We start from the raw sequence: 26,094 nt of genomic DNA on the forward strand, positions 1-26,094 counted from the left end.
TTTAGTTTATGTTTAATCATTTAAATTGTTAATACTAATATATTTGTATTACGAAAACTTATTCATATTATATAATATTAAATATATTAAAAAAAAATATTTGTGGTAGTTTTAATGAAATTTATTCTTTATATAGTTTTTAAATAATTTTGAACTTTAATTTATATACACCTCTGAAATTATTTTGATTCTTTACATTTTTTAGACTATAAAATTTTTAAATAATAATATTAATTGTATATTTAACATATTATAATATACAATAGCAATTTTTTGTTTTGGTATATTGAACATAAATTGAAAAACTTCTTATAAAAATAAAATTATATTATAAACTTGTATTATTTTTTGTTAATTAACTTATTTTAAAAAGTGCATATTTTTTATTCATTTACTTATTTATAAAATAAACTGGGAGGTATAATTAGAGTTTTCTCTGTACTAAACATTTAATAGATAAATAAAATTTTAATAAATAATTTATATTACTGCATAAATATATTTATATTTGCTAATATACATAAAAATAAATATGTATTGAAAAATGTACATTAACAGAAAAGAAAATAAAATAATATTATCGACTTAGCACTTAAAGAGGCTTATCCTAACTTTGTGTTTAATATGCAGATAGAAATAAAAGTTATCTGACAGACAATTTTTCTATTTCTGTTATGATTAGTGGAATAATCTAGTTAATATTTATTGAAAATATGAAAATAAATAATTTACTATTTACTATTTAAACTTTATATTATTGAATAAATATGTTCATATTTGTTAATATAAATGAATTTAATACAATTGAAATAATGTTTTAATAAATAATTTACTTTATTAAAATTTATATATAATATAAACGTAAATATAATTATATTTGTTAAATGAAATCAATTTATTTTTTGTTTAATTATTTAAATTATTAATTATTAATATATTAAATTTATAATATGAAGATTTTTCAAATATAATAATAAAATGTTAAAATTGAAATATTTGGGACATTTATGTAATTAGACATTAAATCAATAATAAAATCTAATAAGTTTAGTTCCGCACACTTCCAAAATCGGGGATTAAGATTTATGTTCCTCCAGAAACTGTTAATTTCCGGCAAAGTTAATAATCTGGCAATTAACTACGTTGCGGAATTTATATACTCGGGAACAGGTATTCGAAATCTGGATCATAAGATTTACATTCAAACTTGGAACTTAATTATTCATCATTTGAACCAATTAAACTCTCTACCCCCCCATTAGATAATAATAAATCTCCGCTGCGAATTATAATCCATTATCATTTTTTTATTGTTATATTCAGCCATTAAATTGGTGTTTGAGCTTCTTCGCGTCATATTGTTCGTGCACTGTTTTATTCGATTTTGAAATACTAATTTAACCGGGTTGAATTCTGATGCATTTTGATTACAGAATTATTCTAATATTTTAGTTATTCCATATATGCGGAGTGTGGTGGCACAAATATTGGACGAATAATAAAAATAAAACACAAAATGACATCACCAACATGATTTTATCCTGTCCCGCACAAATAATTTTAAATATTTATTAATTCAGTGACTTTGATGTACGTATAAATTTAACAAAAGCTCGATATTTTATTACTGCATAATTATATTTTGCTTGCTGTTCAACTATTGAAATTTCGGTGCGACACAAAAGTGGTAATGTTCGGCCATTATTATTCATGAAGTTTTTAGCTTTGTGCAGCAAAGCTGGTAACGATTATCTTAGTCAAAGTATACGAAATAACCCCGGGACACAAGCTTTCACTCTTTTGATTATGAACGTGAGGTTTTTAAATACGTATGCCCGTTTAAAACGGTCTGCCACACTGGAAGATTGATTTAAACGAAGAACACCCGACTGAATTATTGAATAATTATATTTTACACCGGCTAGACGTGGGAAATATCAAAAGTTCCTTAACCCGAAACAATGATAACATCAATGACAGTGCGGAGACGGGCCGATCAATTTTTACGGCTCCATTTACACTAGAAATAGTTTCCCGCTATCTTAATTATCCGGGATCAAAATCGCCCGGGATGACCGTTAATGGCCGAGATGGATGAAATAACGTTCGGGACAAATAAAATGACGGCGATCTATCTGGGGAAAGGTCGCCGGTTAAGCCGTTATATTACTCTGTATTATGCAGCTCCTGATGTTTTATGGTGGGAGACATATTTCCGTATTAATTAAAACACGAATTAATCATACATTGTAATGAATTTTTAAAACTTTCTACAATACAATACGTTTCTTTATTTTTCTGCACTAGTCAAAGCATTGTCTGGAATTATTGAAATTGAAGATTCAGGGAAGAAGCAGACAATTGCCAACGAGAGGCTCCAGAAGGAACACTTCTTACAATCCTATGGTTACCATAGAATGCAGTCTTTCAGTGCTCCCTCTTTAGACTTTGACAGATCTTCAGCGCCAAGTAGAGGTGCCAAGGAAAGAAATTATCCATCTGGATTACAGGAAAGTCAACTTTCTGTCTCCATCTAATCATTTAATTCTTCAAGTGGCACGTTTGGTGAAAATTAGACTCCCCCAAGGAAAACACTTCCTAATATTTACAAAATCTGAACAGATAAGGTTCGTCATTAGTCCTGCACCACGAACAAGGACTTTATGCGTCGCTTTATGACATCAAGAATCTGACGCAGTGGCGAGACGTACTGAGAATGTTTACATCGACATTGAGCGAACACGGTAATAAAATTTTTCCCCGGAATTGCAGTAATTTGAGGGGGTCACGCCTTCTACTGTGGCACGGGTAACTTTATGCTGGCTTCACTGTTGCTATACAATGGATAAAATTTACTAAACTTGTTAAAAATGTGGCGTGTGAGACCTTGTAAATTGCGGAGGACAGGGTGCAATATCCATTTGCTCTAACAAAGTTTACTGCTCTTTTAAAGTGTTTGACATAATAAAATATAGCAGATATGGTGATTCTCATTACAAAGTGTTTTATCAACATGTTTGACCAGTGATTTCGAATGTAAAACGTCAGCTTTAAAATACATAAATAATGTAAGGAAAATCTAAATTATGTGGCAAATTTTCTGTGTGATTTTAAGTATTCAAAAACAATTTAAATGACATGTTTGTTTACATTCTTTCAATTTTTATTCTTTATATTATTATCAAACTGCAGATTATTTAATTTTTTAGATATTTTAGTTTATTTATAAATCATTTACATTTTAGATAATCATATTTTTTCTTTAACCTTTTAGAAAATTTTTTAATAAATTTGAATAATTAAATCCAATGAATATTCTTTACATTAGAATAAAACAATTTATAGTTTAGTCTAAGTAAATTTGTCTGAAATATTATCCATTATTTTCTTTAGATTCTTTGGATTCTTTGAATTCTTTGGATTCTTTGGATTCTTTGAATTTTTTGGATTCTTTAGATATTCTCTATATTCTCTACATTCTTTATATTCTCTATATTCTCTATATTCTCTATATTCTCTATATTCTCTATATTCTCTATATTCTCTATATTCTCTATATTCTCTATATTCTCTATATTCTCTATATTCTCTATATTCTCTATATTCTCTATATTCTCTATATTCTCTATATTCTCTATATTCTCTATATTCTCTATATTCTCTATATTCTCTATATTCTCTATATTCTCTATATTCTCTATATTCTCTATATTCTCTATATTCTCTATATTCTCTATATTCTCTATATTCTCTATATTCTCTATATTCTCTATATTCTCTATATTCTCTATATTCTCTATATTCTCTATATTCTCTATATTCTCTATATTCTCTATATTCTCTATATTCTCTATATTCTCTATATTCTCTATATTCTCTACATTGTCTATATTCTCTATATGCTCAATATTCTCAATATTCTTTATATTATTTATATTTTCTATATTCCCTCTATTGTCTATATTCTCTATATTCTATAGAGACTCTAAATATTATAAATCTTTAAGTTCTGTAAGTTATTTATAGTTATTAGGTCCATTATATTCTTTAAATTTTGTAGATTCCTTAGAATGTCTAGATTCACAAGATTCTCTATAATTTTTAGATTCACTAGATTCTGTAGATTTTCTAGATTATCTATATTCTTTAGACTCTCTAGATTTTTTAAGTTCTGAAGGTTATTTGAATTTTTTGAATAAATAAAATTAATTTTCATTCAATTTATGTTCTTTACATTCATAGATTATTTAGATTCTTTAGATTCTTTGAATTCTTTGGATTCTTTAGATATTCTCTATATTCTCTATATTCTATAGAGACTCTAAATATTCTCTGTGTTCTCTATATTCTCTTTATACTCTATATTCTCTATATTCTCTATATGCACAATATTCTCAATATTCTTTATATTATTTATATTTTCTATATTCCCTCTAGATTTTCTAGATTATCTATATTCTTTAGAGTCTCTAGATTTTTTAAGTTCTGAAGGTTATTTGAATTTTTTAAATAAATAAAATTAATTTCACATTCAATTTATGTTCTTTACATTCATATAAAATAATACTTTTGTAATTTATTTAATTCTTTTAAATTATTATTTAATTAATTTCATATTTTAGATACTTTATATTTATTAAATCTTAAACGTTTTAGACTCTTTAAGATCTTTACATTCTTTAGATATTCAAATTCCCTAAATTCTTTAGGTATTTTATATATTTTAGATTTTTTGAGTTTGTCAGAATCCATTTATTCTTTATATTCAGTAAAATTCTTTCAGATTTTAATAAATAATAAATAACTTTAATAAATTTAAACAAAATGTCTACTAATATTAAATTAAATTTTTATTCTTTAGATTATTTTAAGATAATATATTTTTCAGAATACTTAACTTTTTAGATGTTTTTTAAATAGTATAAATATTTAGTATTTTAACATCTCTGTTTGCCTTTAAATAATAAAAAAACATAAGCAAGACATTAGAAACAAATAATACTAATATACAGTAAATATTAAATTTACTTCATTTTTATGAAATAAACTTATTTAAATTTAAATGAGCTGCGTCGAATAAACAAACCCCAATATTTTCTACAATGTATTATTTTAGTTATTTGTATTGTACAGAAATTTCAGGATAAGTACTTATTTGAAAATGTCTGAAAACAAGCTATTATTATAGGACAAATGCCGTAAATCACTTAAAACGTTTATTATGACATCATTCGAGTCAAATGGGCAAAGACAAAGTTTAACTCATCGTCGGTGTTCAAAATTGTAAATGAAATTACAAACTGTAATTTATCACTCTCTTTGTTACACTATATGTATTAAACTTTGAGCAAGAATTCCTTCGTCAATCTATTTAATTAATATAGAAATTGTTCTCAATATTAATATAGTTTGTATGTAGTTAGTGTAAGTTCAAAACTAAAACATATTCACAAATATATGTGAACTGTTGCAAATGATCAATATTACTCGAACCATTTCTCGGGATAAACCGTCTTTACAAAAGCCTTTTATGCCACTGTTCATCTACTTATGATTACGTGATCGCTTATGAACAGATGCATTTCCAGCTTCCAGGTATTCATGCTCCGGACGATATGTATCTGCCGGAGCGACACAGTTTCACCGTATTGTCTCATGCATGTAACCAATAGGTGGAGGAATCCTTCGTGATAAAATTAGATTGTTGCAAGTACTAAACAAATTTGCCGGAGATGAGTTGATATATAGACAAATGTGTTGTCGCCGGAGGCACGATAAATGCCAACTAGAAACATGCTCAAAGGACAACGGATGTTTTCTATTCAATTACTTGTAAGTAACAACGAAGGGAGATGATGTTTTGTTGTGGGGTTTTAAACGTTTAAGCTCTTACCTATTTTGACAACTGGCGGTAAGGCATTCGACAGTCCGAGCAGTCCGGTGAGCCACATCAAGGCTCCCCAGCTGCTCCTCCACAACATGGCTCATGGTTGCTTTACATGGTTTGTCATGACGTGTTCTCCTTCTCCAATTATTCTGTAAAATTAAACAATTATGTTACTACAAGGAGGCTATTAAAGTGTTCTTCCCCCTAAATCATAAACGTCCCTTATCAAATATTGCATCTAGCACAATATAACTGTTGGCCCTTCATAAAAGACAGAAACTTCTTATCTCACTCCTCAAATCCACTACAAAACATCCGCCGAAAAGTAGATAAGCGTAAGTGATGGGATTAGTGTCTCTGCCAAAATTCGTGAAAAGTAGGACATGAAACCAAGCAATCGGCGTAACGTTTTAAGCGAGTGTCCTTTTTTGGGGGGGATTTGCATATTTTCCGAAGCGTGCACCGCTTTATCATCATATGTGGAGAAAAAGAAAATACCGCGGCTAAAAATAAATGGGTTGCTAAAATGCCGAAAGATGAAAAGTAATGCTGCGAACGAGAATTTACAGTGGGATTGCAGGAATTCCAAGCGAAATCCAATTTTTCACCCTTAAGCCTGGGAGAAGTATTATTTCATAATTCCGTACATGGAACAAACATTCATTCATTTGTTTGGGCAGAAGATTAAAAATCAAATATTACAAATAACTACTTTATTAATTCAGTTAAAAAATTTCACATCATAAATTACTTCTAAATCAACACAACTTAAAAAGAAGTCCTTCAACACATTATCGGAGCAATCGTCGTCATCCCTGAAGACTGAATAAAATGGAGAAAGCTCGATCCTCCCAGCTTCATCAGGGTCAGTATCACACTCATAACCACCATCATCATAGATGTACTCATGGTAATACAACTTCTTATTCGAAAGATAACCCCAATGACAACTGTCTTCGTGCTTCTTCACGTCCTGCCAGGGTCCTTTGAAGGAGCACCCATCCTCAGTGTACGCACAGGGATAAGTCAAATAACCAGCCAACTCTTCCCACACTTCGTTCCTCTTGTCTGACCGTGGTTGACGACAGGTTCCACATTTCCCCAGCTTCTTAAAACACTTAGTGCAGAAATTGTGGCTGTTCACACAGTCGTATATTGGTGGGGCCATGTATTCCTTACAATGAGGGCATTGGAGCAATTTAATGAGGTTCGGGTTGAAGACGACGTGCTGGGCCATTTTATTAATTGTTTCAGGAGCAGTGGGAACGTTTTGCTTTTGACACGACCGTAAACTGTTGTACCCCATATTTATTTGGTGTGTTACACCTGTGGGAGATTACACAGGCCTTACCTAGGAATATTTGTTGAGTACCTAGGCCCGATTAATGAGAATTAAACCCTTAATCATTCAATGAATAATGAAAATTCCTGTCCAATATTTTTTAATTACTAAACAACATTTACAAATTAATAAACAGCTAAACTTGTACTCAATTTTTGGAATATCCTGACATATCTATGGTAATGACTTTAATATGAGGGCCTATGAAAAATTCCTTTCGTGCTCATAACCTGAAAACTTTTATGGTTTGAATTTAAATATCAGATTCTGGTTTATGATCTTGGCATTGTATCAAAAGTTCTTATATTGTATTTTTAAAATTCAAAATAGGTGCCATTAAAATAAATGACAAATGTCATCAAAATAACACAGGGATATGAAAACGTTTCATAAAATAATATATTCTAATAGAAAAATTAAAATATTATATGGTGTAATAAATGTAAATTTTTAAATTGGGAAATTAGTCGTAAGGGAAACATTTTAGTGACATTTTGCGCATACCGTTCAGAGTAGTATGAACTACAGGACATGACCCCAAAAACCACAGTCCCTGGACCCCTATTCCCAAGTTATCAGATCAGATTTGTTGGCGTGGTTAGAGTTAATTGTTGCAGGGTGAATAAGGTTCCATTAACGTCTTTATTTGGACACATTTGTAAAAGTTCTTTTCTATTATATATTATAGAATACTTAAAATTTGAAATTGAATAGTTTTAACGTATTTAATATTTAACAAAACAAAAATTTATGGTTTATCTTTAGAAACATTTATAAATTAAAATGTATCTAATACTTATATATTTCTTTGTAATTTAATTAATAATTATTTAGTAAAGAAGTATATTATTATATTCTATATATTTTAATGACATTTAAATTATTTAAATTTTTAGGTTTATCAATTTAAGATATAATCAGAATGTACTTTATTTAGTAGTTCAGTTTTATTACAAATAAAGTAACTGAGTTTTAAATAGATTTATCAGTAGTTATTCTAGTTAATTTAGTTTCCAAATTTTCTATATTTCCTAAAAGAAAGTTTCTGAAAAATTTTTTTTTTTCTTTTATTTTTTATTATCAGTAAATTTTGAATACTTTTTGAACAGTTCCATTTGTTTTGTCTTTGAATTATTTGTTATTTTGTGAACATTTTTTGTTTGTTTTTGATTTTTATTATTAACAAATCTTTATACCTTTCCAAAGAAGTTCATATGTAAGAATATTTAGAAAATATCTTATATTTTTCAAATATTTCATTTGCTATTGTAGATTTTTCTGATCCTTATTATTTACTAGACTATATATAAGCAATTCTTGAATTCTTTTCAATAATATTTAGAAGATATCTGAAAATTTTCAAATATTCCATTTTGTTTGTTTAAAAATTAAAATGGTAGATTGTTCCGATTTTTTTATTATTAACTAGATTATCACTAGTTTTTTAATTGATAATCAATTAATTTAGTTTCAAGATTTTTCTTATTGCCTGAAATAAATTTTCTAAATATTATTTGTTTGTTCTGATTTTTATTATTAGTAATTCTTTCCAAAGAAGTTCGTATGTAAGAATATTTAGAAGATATCTTCTATTCTTCAAATATTTCATTTGTTTCGTCCCTAAATTATATGGGGTTAAAGTGGTACATTATTCTGATTTTTCTTATTATTTACATGACTATTACTAATTTTTAAGTAATAATTAGTTTATAGATTTTCCTTATTGCCTGAAATGAATATTTTTTGTTTTGTTAATTTAGTTTCAAGATTTTCCATATTGCCTGAAATAAATTTTCTGATCATTATTTGTTTGTAGATGGTAGATTGTTCTGATGTTTCTTATTATTTATTAGATTATTACTAACTTTTTAACTGGTAACCAATTAATTCAGTTTCTACATTTTTCACATTGTCTAAAATAAATTTTCTCAACATTTTCTGTTTGTATTTGATTTTTATGTAAGAATATTTAGAATATATCTTATATTTTTCTAATATTTTATTTGCTTTGTTTCTAAATTATTTTCAAGTATTACATATAGTTTGGCTCTAAATTATTTAGAATTAAAATAGTACATTTTTCTGATCTTTCTTATTATTTACAAGACTATTACTAATTTTTAACTGATATTTAGTTTTTAGCCTTCCTATATCACCTGAAAGAGGTTTTATTAACATTTTTTGTTTGTTTTTGATTTTTATTATAAACAATTCTTAAGTTATTTCCAAAGACGTTCGTACGTGAGAATATTTAGAAGATATCTTTTATTTTTCAAATATTCAATTTGGTTTGTTTCTAAATGATTTGGGATTGAAATGGTGGATTTTTCTAATCTTTCTTATTATTTTCTAGGTTATTACTAGTTAATTTAGTTTTTAGATTTTCTATATTCCCTGAAATAAATTAATTAAAGTATTGTTTGTTAAATTATTTGAGATTAAAATGATTGATTCTTTCTATTATTTACTAGATTATTACTAATTTTTTAATGGATAATTAGTTATTTTAGTTTCTAAATTTTCTATTTTATTAGCAATTTTTGATTTCTTATCAAATAAGTTCGAATATAAGAATATTTAAAAGATATCTTACATTCTTCAAATAGTCCCTTAGGTTCTTCTCTAAATTATTTGGGATTGAAGTGGTATATTGTTCTGATTTTTCAAGACTCTTACTAATTTTTCACTGATAATTAGTTAATTTTAGCTTTTCTACACTGCCTGAAAGACGTTCTAAACAGTTTTTGCTTGTTTTTAATTTTTTATTACAAGCAATTCTTGAATTCCTTCTAAAGAAGTTCATATGTAAGAATATTTAGAAGATATCCTATATAGAAGGAATTTAATATTTTTCAAATATTATATTTAGTTTGTCTGTGATTTGAGATCAAAATGGTACATTGTTTTGATTTTTCTTATTATTTTCAAGACTATTACTAATTTTTAACTGATAATTAGTTTTCTATATTGTCTGAAATAAGTTTTCTGAATATTTTTTGTTTGTTTCTGATTTTTCATTAGAAGCATTTCTTATGTAAGTATATTTAGAAAATACCTTATATTTTTCAAATATTCCATTTGTTTTGTCTCTAAATTAATTGGGGTTAAAATGGTAGATTTTTCTATTTTTTTTATTATTATTTACTAGATTATTATTAGTTTTTTACCTTATAATTAATTAGTTTAGTTTCAAGATTTTGGATAAAGCATGAAATAAATTAGATTGGTAGATTTTTCTGATTTTTCTTATTGTTTTCCAGATTATTACTAGTTTTACAATTGATAATTATTTAATCCAACTATTCTATTTTTTCTATATTTAGATTATTTGGGATGATAATGGCATATTTTATCGATTTTTACAATTATCTATAAGACTAGTTTTTAACTGATAATTTGTTACTTTAATTTATATTGCCTTATAGAAATTTTATAACAATCTTTTGTCAGTTTCTAATATTTAAAATTAGTAAAAATTATAGAATATTTTATAGAAAAGATCCCTTAAAGGAATATTTAGATATTTTTCTAATAATCTCTTTCATTGGGATTATAATGGTAGATTTTATGATGCATTAATAATCCCTGAACAAAACAAGAAAAACACTTAGATTCCCTAACAAGAACATTTTAAACCTCTAAAAACGTAAAATTACACAATCATTCTTTTGATACTTCGTGAAAAGACATTTGAAACCTATAAAAAACCACCTACTCATTTTTATATTTTCCAGGATAATTCATAATACAGATGCAAATTGCGTTGTTAGAAATGCAAAATTCGTGGAAACCGAAATGTATGTATGTGACAAATGGTTATTTCCGATCTTTCAGAAATGTTTTTATTCGCGTTAAATGCAAGGGAAGGGAAATCTGTAAACTTAATGCAGCGAGAAGTAATACGGCTTCGTGTTATTCGATGCCTAAAATAGAAAACTCGATGCTGCCAATATCCGTTGGTTAGTGATTTTAAAAAAGGTAAATTAATATACATTTTGTTGGTAAAAGGAATTTTAATTGGGCTGCTTCATAACCTAAATAAAACGGAAATCACAAAATTAAATTAGTGTATGGATATGGAAGCTTATTCTGAAACAAACAAAACTTGAAATTTAATAATATTTTAGAGAAAAATAGTAATTTGAATAATTACATTAATAATCTAATATTAAATTTGAACACCCTCTTCTTCGTCTTACACATTCTTTGTCATTTAGTACATTTTGTTCCTTATTTTTTAAATAAAGCTTTTATTTTGTAGGAACTTATTCAATGTCTTAATAGAACCATTAAATGTAAATATGATTAATTTACTTTAAGTGAAATAAAATATGTAATTATTATACAAAAATTGTAAAAATGTTTTCAAATTAAAGTGTAAAATGGCACTTCATTTTATCTCCGTTAATTTTAAAATAACCTTATTGAAGCATCCCTCTGGGAAAAATCTAGGACAAAGCTAGCTCATCCAAAACCTATGAAATTTACGACATTGCCCAGGATACCGATTTATTTATATACGTTCGTTGTAAATTTTATAAGCAGTTTAAATGTCCGACTACACAGAACAAAATAATATCCACACTAATCTATTTATTCCACAACTTAATTAATGTCAATTACAATTATTAAATTGGAGCTAATGCACACGAAAGTTGAAACGTTTATCCGATTTGTTTTGGTAGACGGTACTAAAACAAATTGTTCGGACACCCATTAACTTTATTCGTAAAATTTCCAACTACAAAACTTCCAAGCTCTCTATTGCACTTCGAGTCTGCGGATCGACATGATGGTGGCATGATTCGATTGACTTTTTAAGCCCACTCGCTCAATAATATCAACGGATGTCAATTTATTTCGGTTTTTTTGCCAAAACCAACGACAAAAACAAGCCGTAAAAGAAAGTGTGGAAATATTTCACTCTCCGTCTAGTGCGATAATCCGCTGGTGTCTGGCAATTTTTCAACTGAAATATTTTCTATTAGACAAAAAGACGGGGGCGTTTTGTACCGGGCTTGACAAGCTGAATTAGAACATTTAAACAATAAATGTACTGACGAAATAAATTTTTATTAAAGCTTTAATCCAGTTTGGAATGTTTGTCACGTACATCCATTTTTTAATTTTTTTGTTTTGACGTACTGATTCCTGTATTTATATTATTAATTTATCTTCTTACTTTTGTCTTATCTTCCAGTTTCTGACTTTAGCAAATAATATACAAAATAAAACTTCAATTCAATTTTTCATTTAACAAAGCGATTTGTCAGATACTTACGTTTTTTATGATCTAATAGAAAATGTTTTAAAAAGAAGTGTTATCACAATTTTAATGGAATTTTAGATTTTGATACATTTAGTTAACATTTCTTTTTGAAGTAAACTATTTGTGTATTTATATAATTACTTATATACTGAAAACTTTAATTCAATAATGTTTTGTTCAATTTTGAATTTATCAAGTTAATTTATCAAATATTTATATTTTTTCATTTTCTACTAGAAAGTGATTTCAAAAGAATTCTAATTGACATTTTGATACAATTTTTGTTGATTATTTGATCAGGTGATTTTCTTATTGATGTCCAAAATTTGTCTGTTTATTATCTAATTTACTATTTACTAATTTATCTTTTTCCTTTTGTTTTAGCCTCCTATTTCTGATATTAGTAAATTATCATCTGAAATAGAACCTTAATTGAACAAAGTTTGATTAATTTTTGAATTTATTAAGTTAATTAATCAAAAATTTACAATTTTTTATCTTCTACTTGAAAAATGTTTTTAAGAGAATTTTAATTGGAATTTTAATACAATTTTAGTTGATTACTTGATCAGGTGATTTTCTTATTGATGTCCAAAATTTGTCTGTTTATTATCTAATTTACTATTTACTAATTTATCTTTTTCCTTTTGTTTTAGCCTCCTATTTCTGATATTAGTAAATTATCATCTGAAATAGAACATTAATTGAACAAAGTTTGATTAATTTTTGAATGTATTAAGTTAACTTATCAAAAGTTCACAATATTTTATCTTCTACTTGAAAAATGCTTTTAATAGAATTTTGATTGGAATTTTAATACAATTTTAGTTGAGTATTTGATCAGGTGAATTTCTTATTGATGTACAAGATTTGTGTATTTATTATCTAATTTACTATTTACTAATTTATCGTTTTCCCTTTGTTTTAGTCTCATATTTCTGACATCAGTAAATTATCATCTGAAATAAAACTTTAGTTTGATTAATTTTTGAATTTATTAAGTTAACTTATCAAAAATTTTCAATTTTTTATCTTCTATTGGAAAAACGCTTTTAACAGAATTTTGATTGAAATTTTAATACAATTTTAGTTGATTATTTGATTAGGTGAATTTCTTAATGATGTCCAAGATTTGGGTGTTATTATCTAATTTATTATTTACTAATTTATCCGTTTCCTTTTGTTTTAGCCTCCTATTTTTGATATTAGTAAATCATTATCTGAAATAAAACTTTAATTCAATAAAGTTTGATTCATTTTTGAATTTATTAAGTTAATTAATCAAAAGTTTACAATTTTCTATCTTATACTGGAAAAACGCTTTTAAGAGAATTTTAATTAGAATTTTAATACAATTTTAGTTGATTATTTGATCAGGTGAATTTCTTACTGATGTCCAAGATTTGTGTGTTTATTATCTAATTTACTGTTTACTAATTTATCGTTTTCCTTTTGTTTTAGCTTCCTATTTCAGACATTAGTAAATTATCATCTGAAATAAAACTTTAATACAGCAAAGTTTGATTCATTTTTGAATTTATTAATTTAAATTATCAAAAATTTACAATATTTTATCCTCTACTTGAAAAATGCTTTTGAGAGAATTTTAGTTGGAATTTTAAAACAATTTTAGTTGATTATTTGATCAGGTGAATTTCTTATTGATGCTCAAGATTTGTCTGTACAAATTTATCATTTTCCTTTTTTTTTTAGCCTCCTATTTCAGACATTAGTAAATTATCATCTGAAATAAAACTTTAATTCAGCAAAGTTTGATTCATTTCTGAATTTATTAAGTTAACTTATCAAAAATTTGCAATTTTTTATCTTCTACTTGAAAAATGCTTTTAAGAGATTTTTGATTGGAATTTTAATACAATTTTAGTTGATCATTTGATCAGGTGAATTTCTTACTGATGTCCAAGATTTGTGTGTTTATTATCTAATTTACTGTTTACTAATTTATCGTTTTCCTTTTGTTTTAGCTTCCTATTTCAGACATTAGTAAATTATCACCTGAAATAAAACTTTAATACAGCAAAGTTTGATTCATTTTTGAATTTATTAAGTTAAATTATCAAAAATTTACAATATTTTATCCTCTACTTGAAAAATGCTTTTGAGAGAATTTTAATTGGAATTTTAATACAATTTTAGTTGATTATTTGATCAGGTGAATTTCTTATTGATGCTCAAGATTTGTCTGTACAAATTTATCATTTTCCTTTTGTTTTAGCCTCCTATTTCAGACATTAGTAAATTATCATCTGAAATAAAACTTTAATTCAGCAAAGTTTGATTCATTTCTGAATTTATTAAGTTAACTTATCAAAAATTTGCAATTTTTTATCTTCTACTTGAAAAATGCTTTTAAGAGATTTTTGATTGGAATTTTAATACAATTTTAGTTGATCATTTGATCAGGTGAATTTCTTACTGATGTCCAAGATTTGTGTGTTTATTATCTAATTTACTGTTTACTAATTTATCGTTTTCCTTTTGTTTTAGCTTCCTATTTCAGACATTAGTAAATTATCATCTGAAATAAAACTTTAATACAGCAAAGTTTGATTCATTTTTGAATTTATTAAGTTAAATTATCAAAAATTTACAATATTTTATCCTCTACTTGAAAAATGCTTTTGAGAGAATTTTAATTGTAATTTTAATACAATTTTAGTTGATTATTTGTTCAGGTGAATTTCTTATTGATGCTCAAGATTTGTCTGTACAAATTTATCATTTTCCTTTTGTTTTAGCCTCCTATTTCAGACATTAGTAAATTATCATCTGAAATAAAACTTTAATTCAGCAAAGTTTGATTCATTTCTGAATTTATTAAGTTAACTTATCAAAAATTTGCAATTTTTTATCTTCTACTTGAAAAATGCTTTTAAGAGATTTTTGATTGGAATTTTAATACAATTTTAGTTGATTATTTGATCAGGTGAATTTCTTACTGATGTCCAAGATTTGTGTGTTTATTATCTAATTTACTGTTTACTAATTTATCGTTTTCTTTTTGTTTTAGCTTCCTATTTCAGACATTAGTAAATTATCATCTGAAATAAAACTTTAATACAGCAAAGTTTGATTCATTTTTGAATTTATTAAGTTAAATTATCAAAAATTTACAATATTTTATCCTCTACTTGAAAAATGATTTTGAAAGAATTTTAATTGGAATTTTAATACAATTTTAGTTGATTATTTGATCAGGTGAATTTCTTATTGATGCTCAAGATTTGTCTGTACAAATTTATCATTTTCCTTTTGTTTTAGCCTCCTATTTCAGACATTAGTAAATTATCATCTGAAATAAAACTTTAATTCAGCAAAGTTTGATTCATTTCTGAATTTATTAAGTTAACTTATCAAAAATTTGCAATTTTTTATCTTCTACTTGAAAAATGCTTTTAAGAGATTTTTGATTGGAATTTTAATACAATTTTAGTTGATCATTTGATCAGGTGAATTTCTTATTGATGTCCAAGATTTGTGTGTCTATTATATAATTTACTATATACTAATTTATCCTTTTCCTTTTGTTTTCTCCTATTTCTGACATTAGTAAATTATCATCTGAAATAAAACTTTAATTCAACAAAATTTGATTCATATTTGAATTTATTAAGTTAAATTATTAAAAATTTACAATATTTTATCTTCTACTTGAAAATGCTTTTAAGACAATTCTAATTGGTATTTCAAGACAATATCAGTTGATTATTTGATCTGATGAATTTCTTATTGATGTATAAAATTTGTGTGTCTATTATATAATTTACTATTTATTAATTTATCCTTTTTCCTTTTGTTTTATGCTCCTTTTTTCGACATAGTAAATTACCATCTGAAATAAAAATTTAATTCAACAAAGTTTGATCCATTTTTGAATTTATTAAATTTAAATTTTTATATTCTGCTGAAAAATGCTTTTAAGAGAATTGTAATTGGTATTTTAAGACAATTTTAGTTGATTATTTGATCTAATGAATTTCTTATTGATGTACAATATTTGTGTGTTTATTATCTAATTTACTATTTATTAATTTATAGTTTTCCTTATGTTTCTGATATTAATAAATTACCATCTGAAATAAAAATTTTATTCAACAAAGTTTGATTTATTTTTGAATTTATCAAGTTAATTTATCAAAAATTTACAATTTTTATTAGAAAATTCTCTCTGAAATAATACTATAATTCAATAAATAACAAATAATAATTCTTTATTTTTTAAATTAATTAGTCCATTTATTGACTGTTTATATTTTATATATCGTGAATACTTTTTTTTAAATTCTTCTCTTTTCTGTCCATAGTAAGTTACTATCAGAAACAATATTTCTGTGTAATTTTGAATTTAACAATTTTATATATTTAATTTGCACGTCTTTCTTTGTGTCTTACTCTTTTGTTTTAAGTTTTGATCCAATTTTAACTGATAATTTTTAACATACAAACAATTTATTATTTTTTATCTTTAATAAATGATATCATGTATTTAATATAATACTAAAATATCTTCCTTTCCTTTTATCCTCCTTTGTTGGGACTTAAATATAAAATTTAATAAATTAATAAAAAACTTTTTATGTTCTTTATTTCATAATAAAACGAAATCATTTGAAAATGAAACAAATAAATATTTCGATGAAAGGATTCTCATTGTAGACACACGTTTTTATTATCAATTGAATTATTGTTCAAATTATCGAACAGTTTTCAATAAGCTCAAGAAAATCCTTTATAGGATTTACTTATTTATCGAATTCAATTATTCATAACAGCTTTACATGAACTTTTTTCATCGCCCTGACACAATTTCGAACTCGAACAAGCTTTCGAATGTATAATAGGATTCGCTGATAAATTCTATATCCAGCAAGAATAATTAATAAAGCTATTAAACCTACGTGCGAATTTACAGTAATCGATATTTATTATATTGCTAATTCTGCATGTTCACTATGTATTATTTTCGCATAACATTATTTAACTTGCCATGCTTTTGACGTGGGTAAATAATTATCCAATTATAATATTATTTGCTGACATAAACTACTCATAATTCGTGAGTGTGACTTTTTGAAGAAACAACAAATTAATTCATTGTATTATTCAAGCCATACTTTGTTGTTTGCTATTTTTATATAATAAGGTCATTTCTACTCAATGCCTTGTTGGAGTGGTCCTTAAATGTCCCACTTAAACTTAATTGCTCAACTGAGCTAGTGTAATAATCTTCGCTCCACCACCCAGACTTAGAATAATTATGGCGGTATTTTATTCTTTTAAAAGTAAACTGAAAATGTACGCCTTTAGTAGTGAGAACTTTAATCATGTTAATCTTTGCCCCATTAACCAAACCCATCAGCTGTAATTCAACTCAACTTTTAATAAATAAAGTGGGGATTTTAAAAGTTTTGCACTAAATAAACTGAAAAAATTGAATCAAATTTTGTGAAACGTTGTATATGTTGGACCCAGATGAATGGCACAAGTGATAAATTCAGGAGCGTTTATCACCCCCTTTACTGTGACCTGTTTATTACGCCTTTGAAAGGTTCATATGTCGTCCATTAAAAATTTTTCACCGTTTTTACGTGTATCAGTTCAGTGGAAATCTGAATCGTGTTACGGGTGAGCGACTGTCGATAAATTGAATTTTAAAAAGCGTCGGGAAATATTCAACCCCTGTCGCAGTAAGATACATTGTCATCCAGTTTTTTTGCTGCAAATTAAAACTTACAACTCATCACTTTATACACATTGATTAAATTGTTTTTAAATACGTCTAATATTAACACTGTGGATCTTTATTTACATTTTTAAATTAATTTCAGTACTAAAATGGTATTAAATATTAACTTTGTACCGGAACATTTAAATTAATTTTCATTTATTGAATTAAATTTAACCGTCCATTCTGCATAAATATGATACAGTTTAAAATTATACTCCATTTGCCACGCTAACATTTCCAAATTAGAATCCCTTTGTAGTTTATGGTTATAAATCCATCAAAAACATTTGTAAATTATATTGAACTAAAACGTTAACTGTGGTTAAATGAAATTAGTCAAGTGTTACATGTAATAAGTTTGGTGCCAACAAATTAATATGGAAACGTAATCAATGGTGTATTGTTTAAAAATAAATAGTTACAATTGACACGTGATATCTGTTGGAAGTACAATATTCACGATGTGAAGTTTTAGTGGGGAATTATGAACTTTCCAAACAATATTCTCAGTACAAGAACTTCAATACACGAGTTTGTAATTTACAGTTTTGTTATAGGTTTGTCAAACAAAATCATACGCTGTATTGTACATATATTATACTGTATGATGTGTCTATTTAATTATTTTAAGGTTGTTAACGTAATTTATTGTGCCTTTATGATTTTGTTTCTATTGTCACATGTATCGTTAATATTTTTCAATAATAGAGTATTAAAATTAGGTAATTATAGTAAAATTAGTTAAAATGCTAATTATATTTAAATTAAATTAAAAAGTAAAGATTGTTATTTAAATATTTTCTTTGATTAACGTTATTAAATTAAAGAATAATAAATAATTTTTATCTTATTTTATGCTCTACATGTTAAAATAAATAATTTTTATTCAAATTTTAATTTGAATAACTGTTTAATCTGTTAAATTTATTAAGATAATTTATCAAATATTTACATTACTGTAAAATGTATTAGAAATAATTCTAGTTAGAATTTTAATTCAAATTTAGTTGATTATTAGATTTGTGTATTTAAAATTTATTATAGTATCAATTTATCATTTTCTTTTTTTTATCCTTCTGTTTCAGACCTTAGCATCACCTGAAATGATACTTCAGTTCAATAAAATATTGTTTTATTTGGAATCTAACAACTTAGTTTATAAAATATTTACATTTCTGAACATACTTCATATTGGAATTTGGATGTAAAGTTGTTCATTTGACTTTGACATAACAAATTTAGTTAATTTTTTTTTGACGTAAAATATTTGTGTATTTATATAATTCCTATAGTGTCAATTTATCATTTTCTTTCATAAGATAGATAAGTAGTTACAATGAGATACTTTCTTGTTTATTAGTAATTTATTTATTACCAGATTTATAAATTAATTATTAAAGTTAATAATTATTGAATTTAATAATTCCCCATTTTCTGACAGGGGTTATTAAAATTTGGAAGCAGTTAAATCACGTCCTAAATCGAAGAATATGTAAAAAAATTCTCCTGAAAAAAATACATCCTCTTAAATTTTGAATATTTTTCTTATATTTCTAAAACTTGTGATCCAATCGTGTTTAAATTTAGTATATATTATCCTAAAATACTAAATATAATTCTTTGTAACAAATTTTTTCTATTCTGTTACAGTGGCGTAGACTCTGAAGAGTTCTCCTCTTTTATTCGTCTTATTTTCTGAGCCACTGAATACATTTTAAAACTTGTACGCTTTTTATATTATTTGAACAATTTTAAAGAAAAAAGCACTCTTGATTAAGTTTGATTATCACTGCCGTTTCTGAGATATTTTAGATCTATTGTTCATTTTAAGTTTCTTCAAATATTAAAACTTGAATATCTTAAAAACGATTGTGACAATCGATATTAATCAAGAGTACCTTTTTTTTTATAAATTGTGCAAAATATATGAAAAGCTTAATAGTTTTAAAAAATATTCAGAGGCAAGGAAGAAGAGGCAGGAAAAAGAAATGAACCCTCAGAATCTACACTACTGTGGATTAAGGATAAAGTTTATTACATTGAATTTTAAGTTAATTCATACCTCGATTGGATCAAAAATTATGAAAATTTGAGTTAGCAACAATTTGTGAAATTGAAATTTCAGTGGCTGTATTTTTTTTTTTCAGGAGAAATAAAATACTCAGATGTTCTTCATTATTGGTCACAAATTATGAATATGTATGAATATTGAATATAAATCGACGTATATAACAGCTATAATTTTTAACTATAAAAAATGTTATAATAGAATTCTGCTGGATAATAAAAACAATAATTAGTATTATTGTTTTTCTTGTATCGTAATTCTAAGATGACTTGTAATTCATTAAAATCAAATTATATGATTTTTAATTCATTAAAATCAAATTATAAATTAGAAACTTTGTAAATGTGAAAAGTATATTAATTATTTAACTGATAAAAAATATTAAAAGCGCATTCACCACAATTTTAAAAAGGTTTTGTACTGATTATATATGTATTTATGTTTTCTACAATATTATTGGAAACCACCAAAATTAATCACTAAACTATTATTATTTTTCTTTTCTCATATAATTGTATATTGTCATAATAATGTAATAATTAATCTTGAACAATTTACATCAGTATAATACATATTCAGTTTAAATTTATAAAAATTAAAATTATTAGAGACAAAATTCTTAGTTAATTTAATATTAAGTATTAATTCCTTAACCTTCCTTAAAATGTTATGTTTAATGACAAACATTATTTGAATGAATTACAGAAAAAATAATAGATATGTGGTTTAATATATTCGTTAATTAAAATTGATATCATTTTTACGATTATTTATATTGCCAACTGCTAAAAATTAATAAAATTGTACGGAAAATATTAAAATATGGATTTTATTGTGTTAAATAACGCCATTTGTTTTTTTTTATTTGCAATAAAAATGTAAATTTTATAAATATAAATATAATATAAAGAGCAAAATTCTTACTTAATTTAATATAAAAGTAGAATTTCTAATTTTAATTTGGTGATAAATTAATACATAAATAAATAATAATTAATACCATTTTTTATGTGAATATTATCGAATGAAATTCCTTTAACAATTTTGAATTACACACGTCAGTTCTTTATCTAATATAACATCTCCCATAATCCCCTTAAACAGGACAGTGTCCATTCAATTAAAATATTTGGTCGAAACAGTGAAATCGGAGAAGATATCCAGAAAGCCATATCGGCGGAACGGGATTATTAGAACAAGCTGATAACCCGGCTGCCAATTACCAGCATCATTAGGATATCGATCGGGGTCGTCTTGGTATTAGGTTTTTGTTTAATTTTCCCGTGTTGTTTTTTTTTGCTTCTTCCCCTTGTTCCATTCAAAGTTTACGAAACGCTATTAATACCTTACGTGGACTCCCTACTTTAATTTGTTTTTCGCGAGAAAAAATTATAAGTAAGTCGTTGGCCACTTTGATGACGGAAAGTTTAAAAAGAAATGATTAGAGTTGAGCTTTATAATGAACACTGCTTTTAATTCTTTTTTTCTTCGTGAAAACAGTGAGTACGGGCTGAAAAAATATAATTTGAAAGTATTTCTTAATTAAATACAAATTAATAGTAAAATTGTATGCATTTGTAAATTTTCGTTTTAGGTGAATGTTTCTAATTAAATTGTAAAGGTTTAAGTACATGAAAAGTATGTAGAATTTCAAATAAAGATTTGATTCATGAATTATTCAGATATGTTTAATTAGAATATTAAAAATATTAATATATGAGTTAGTCAAGATTAAAAAAATTGATGTTATTATAATTTTAATATTTTGTAAATTACAGTTATTTAAAATGTGTAAAGATGGAATCATTTTAGAAATCATTATTAGTCAAATTTCTAAAATTAAAAGAATACTTATAATAATTTTCACCTTTTACTTAAATCATATATTTTTAATATTTAATAAATTTAATTTGTAATCCTTTACTTAACTCTGTATTGCTGAGATATATTTTTACAAATATATTAATATTTTTGATATATTTTTTAATAAGTACCTTTTAATTAAATGATCTATATTATTTTATAATATTTAAGAAGTCTAATTTGTTAAATTTTTACCAAAGTATAAAAAAAATATTTATTTATCCCTATATTGTTAAAAGATATTTTTCTATAGAAGATATATTAGATTAGATATTATAATACTTTTAATATTTAATAACATTAATTTGTATAAATAAAAATATTTATTTAACCCTGTATTACTAAAATATACTTTTTTAGAAAATATATTAATATTTTTTATATATTTTTTAATAAATACTTTTTAATTAAATTATATATTTTGTTTTATAATATTTAAGAAGCCTAATTTGCAGAATTTTCAAGAAGTGACATTTTATAACTTTTAAAAATCAGTCACCAAAGTATAAATAAAAATATTTATTTATTCATATATTGGTAAAATATATTTTTTTTTTAGAGTAGATATTAATATCGTTTAACAAATAACTTTTAATTAAAAAATATACATTGTGTTTAATATTTAATTAACCTAATTTGTAGTCAAGAAATGACTTTTTAAAACTCTTAATTAAATAGTCACTGAAGAATAAATAAAAATATTTAATTAACCCTATATTGCTAAGACATATTTTTCCAGAAAATATATTAATATTTTTTAACAAATATCTAATACAGTTAAATTTTTACCGAAGTATAAATAAAATATTTATTTATCCCTGTATTGTTAATACATATTTTTTAGAAAATGTATTAATATTTTTAACAAATACCTTTAATTAAATAATATATATTGTTTTATCATATTTAAGAAGCTTAATTTGTAATCTTTTCAAGAAGTGTCTTTTTAAAACTTTAAAAATTATTTAAGTTTTTAACAAAATATAAATAAAAATATATATTTATCCCTATATTGTTAATACATATTTTTCTAGAAAAGATATTAATATTTTTTATATATTTTTTAACAAATATCCTTTTATTGAAAGATAAATATATTGCTTTTAATATTTAATAAACCTAATTTGTAGTTAAGAAGTCAAAAATATATTAATATTAAAATATATTTTTAACAAATACCTTTTACTTAAATGATATATATTATTTCATTATATTTAAGAAGCCTAATTTGTTGTCCTTTTAAGATTTTAACAAAGTATAAATAAAATTATTTATTTATTTCTATATTATTAACACATATTTTTCTAGAGAAGATATTAATATTTTTGTATATTTTTTAACATTTATTTAACTCTATATTACTAAGACATATATTTTTTTAAATATATTATATTTTTGATATATTTTTAATAAATAATTTTTAATTAATATATATTATTTTATAATATTTAAGAAATTTAAATTGTAGACTTTTCAAGAAGTGTCATTTTAAAACTTTAAAAATCATTTATGTTTTTAACAAAGTATAAATAAATATATTTATTTATTCCTATATGGTCAACACATATTTTTCTAGAGACGATATTAATATTTTTTGTATATTTTTAACAAATATTCTTTAATTGAAATATATAGTGTTTTTAATAATTTATAAACTTAATTTGTAGTTTAGACGTAAAACTCTTGAAATCTGTTAAATAGTCACCGAAGTATAAATAAAAATATTTATTTAATCATATATTGATAAGACATATTTTACAAGAAAAAATATAAATATTTTTTATATTTCTTTAACAAATACCTTTGAATTAAATGATTAATATTATTTTTAATATTTAAAAAACTTAAATTGTAGTTTTAGTCAACAAAGTATACGTTAGATAAAAATATTTCTTTCGTCAAACTGCTGAAAGAAAATATAATACATTTATAATTTTTACAATTTTTAAACACATATCTTCTGGTTAAATTATTATGAAACGTGGTATTAATATTTCAAAAATATGATGCCCAGTCCATCCAAAGAGTGACCTTTCGAAATTGAATTCAGTCACTTCCGTCAATAGTTGGATACCATTTCCAAACGACTTAATGTAATTTGAGTTTGAGTGCACATATAAATAATAATATTATCATAACCCGATTTCCCCAATTTTACATAAATGTTCCATGAAAGTTCTATCATTAGAGTTACTACTTCAAGTTTAAGACGAATTGCATTATTTTTCTAACAGTTCTTCTACATTTAGTGACTAAATTTACCCTTCCATCCAAAGTCGAAGACATTTTATTCGTCCAACCCAAGTTCACCGTCGGGCCCGACTTGCGTGTAACAGTTAAACGAAAGTTCCCCACTATTGTTTGACCCTTCCGTAACGAATCTACCACCAACAATGGCATTGCAATCGTAAAAACCAACGTGCAGGGTCCGTTTCCTGCCGCCTACAATTTTCACGGTCTCTCGGTCACCGTTCAATTTAGCAGATCGTCCAGAAATTTGTTTGTTGGGCAATGACTGATATATTGCGTCTGTAAACTTCTGAAATTGGATCTAAAATATTATTTAATTTATTTATACCATAAAGGATGTCTAAGCAGGAAATAGCTGCAAGAAAATAAAAGACTAAAGTAAAAGGACATACTTGGATTGAAAATTAAGTCTTAACGTTTAACCTGTCAGTTGCAAGGAAAATATGGTATGTTGACAATTTTCCGGAGATAATTAAACATCAACCTTTAATTAACTGCGCTACTTAATTGTAAGTTCAAACAACAACTAATTTTGCTCAAGTCTTTCAAATATTAATCAGTTATTTGTTATTATAATTATTACTTTATAAAACATGGGACCCTTGTAACAGAATAGTCATTAAACTTTAGGTTTATTGGACGCTCTGAAATTAATGACACAATAGTCAATAAATTTTAAAGTTATGTGCACTAAAATCTTCTTGTTCGAGGTTGTAAATGTAGATATATTCTGTATACAGGAAGTTAGAAATATTTAACATTACAAACTTACTGTTACAAAGATCAATTTAAATTAGGGTAAGAATATATAAATTATTCTATACTAAATTATAATAAAATATGAAATATAATGTTTTTTGTTGTTGCTTCTTTGCTCATAATGGTTTATTTCTTGACAAGTAATTAGTCATGGAGCGAAGCTTAGAAATAGGTAGTGACGTCTTCCTTTAAAATGATAATTAATATTACTTTGTATAAAATATCTTCCGACAATTGCATATTGTGGCAAATGAGGAAAGGAAGTTAGGAATATTATTTTTCTTTATTATATGATTTAAAATACCTAAATGGACAAAGAAGTAAGTTGTAAGTTATTTTACCATTGTTTGTATTTAAGGTTATTTCTTAATGAGTAATTAAATATGGAGTAATGAGGCTTAGAAATTAGTCTGTGTTCCTCTTCCTGTAAAATGATAATGAATATCGACTTGTAAAATAAAAATGAACCATAAAATATTTCCCCCATCATTTGATAATGAGCAAAATGAGAAAATGAAGAAGTGTAAAATAAATTAAGCTCTTAAAATGTAGAAGAACAATCAAATAGACAAAGAAGTTTGTAAGTTATTTTACCAATGTTTGTATTTAAGTTTACTTCTTAATGAGTAATTAATTATGGAGCAATGAGGCTTAGAAATTAGTCTGTCGTCCTCTTCTTGCAAAATTATAATTAATACCGACTTGTAAAATCAAAATGAACTATAAAATATTTCCCCATCATTTGATAATTAAGTAAATGAGGAAATGAAGACCTGTAAAATAAATTAAACTGATAAAATGTAGAAAAATCAAATGGACAAATAAGTTTGTAAGTTACTTTACCATTGTTTGTATTTAGGGTTATTTCTTAATGAGTAATTAATTATGGAACAATGAGGCTTAAATA

General features: G+C 24.8%; 1 protein-coding gene across 7 annotated transcripts in view; it reads right to left on the reverse strand.

The window, feature by feature from the left end:
- LOC109596226 (glutamate receptor ionotropic, kainate 2) overlaps positions 1 to 26,094 on the reverse strand; it is a 147,185-nt gene that overhangs the window by 50,163 nt on the left and 70,928 nt on the right. For all 7 annotated transcript variants that reach the window (XM_049963265.1, XM_049963269.1, XM_049963264.1 and 4 more), the window contains exon 2: positions 5,894 to 6,036. In XM_049963265.1, the coding sequence (XP_049819222.1) occupies positions 5,894 to 5,981 (88 nt within the window). In that variant the 5' untranslated portion in view covers positions 5,982 to 6,036. The remainder of the gene's footprint in view (positions 1 to 5,893; positions 6,037 to 26,094) is intronic.

This window comes from Aethina tumida, chromosome 2 (genome assembly GCF_024364675.1).
Source record: "Aethina tumida isolate Nest 87 chromosome 2, icAetTumi1.1, whole genome shotgun sequence".
In the NCBI taxonomy this organism is placed as follows: Eukaryota; Metazoa; Arthropoda; class Insecta; order Coleoptera; family Nitidulidae; genus Aethina; species Aethina tumida.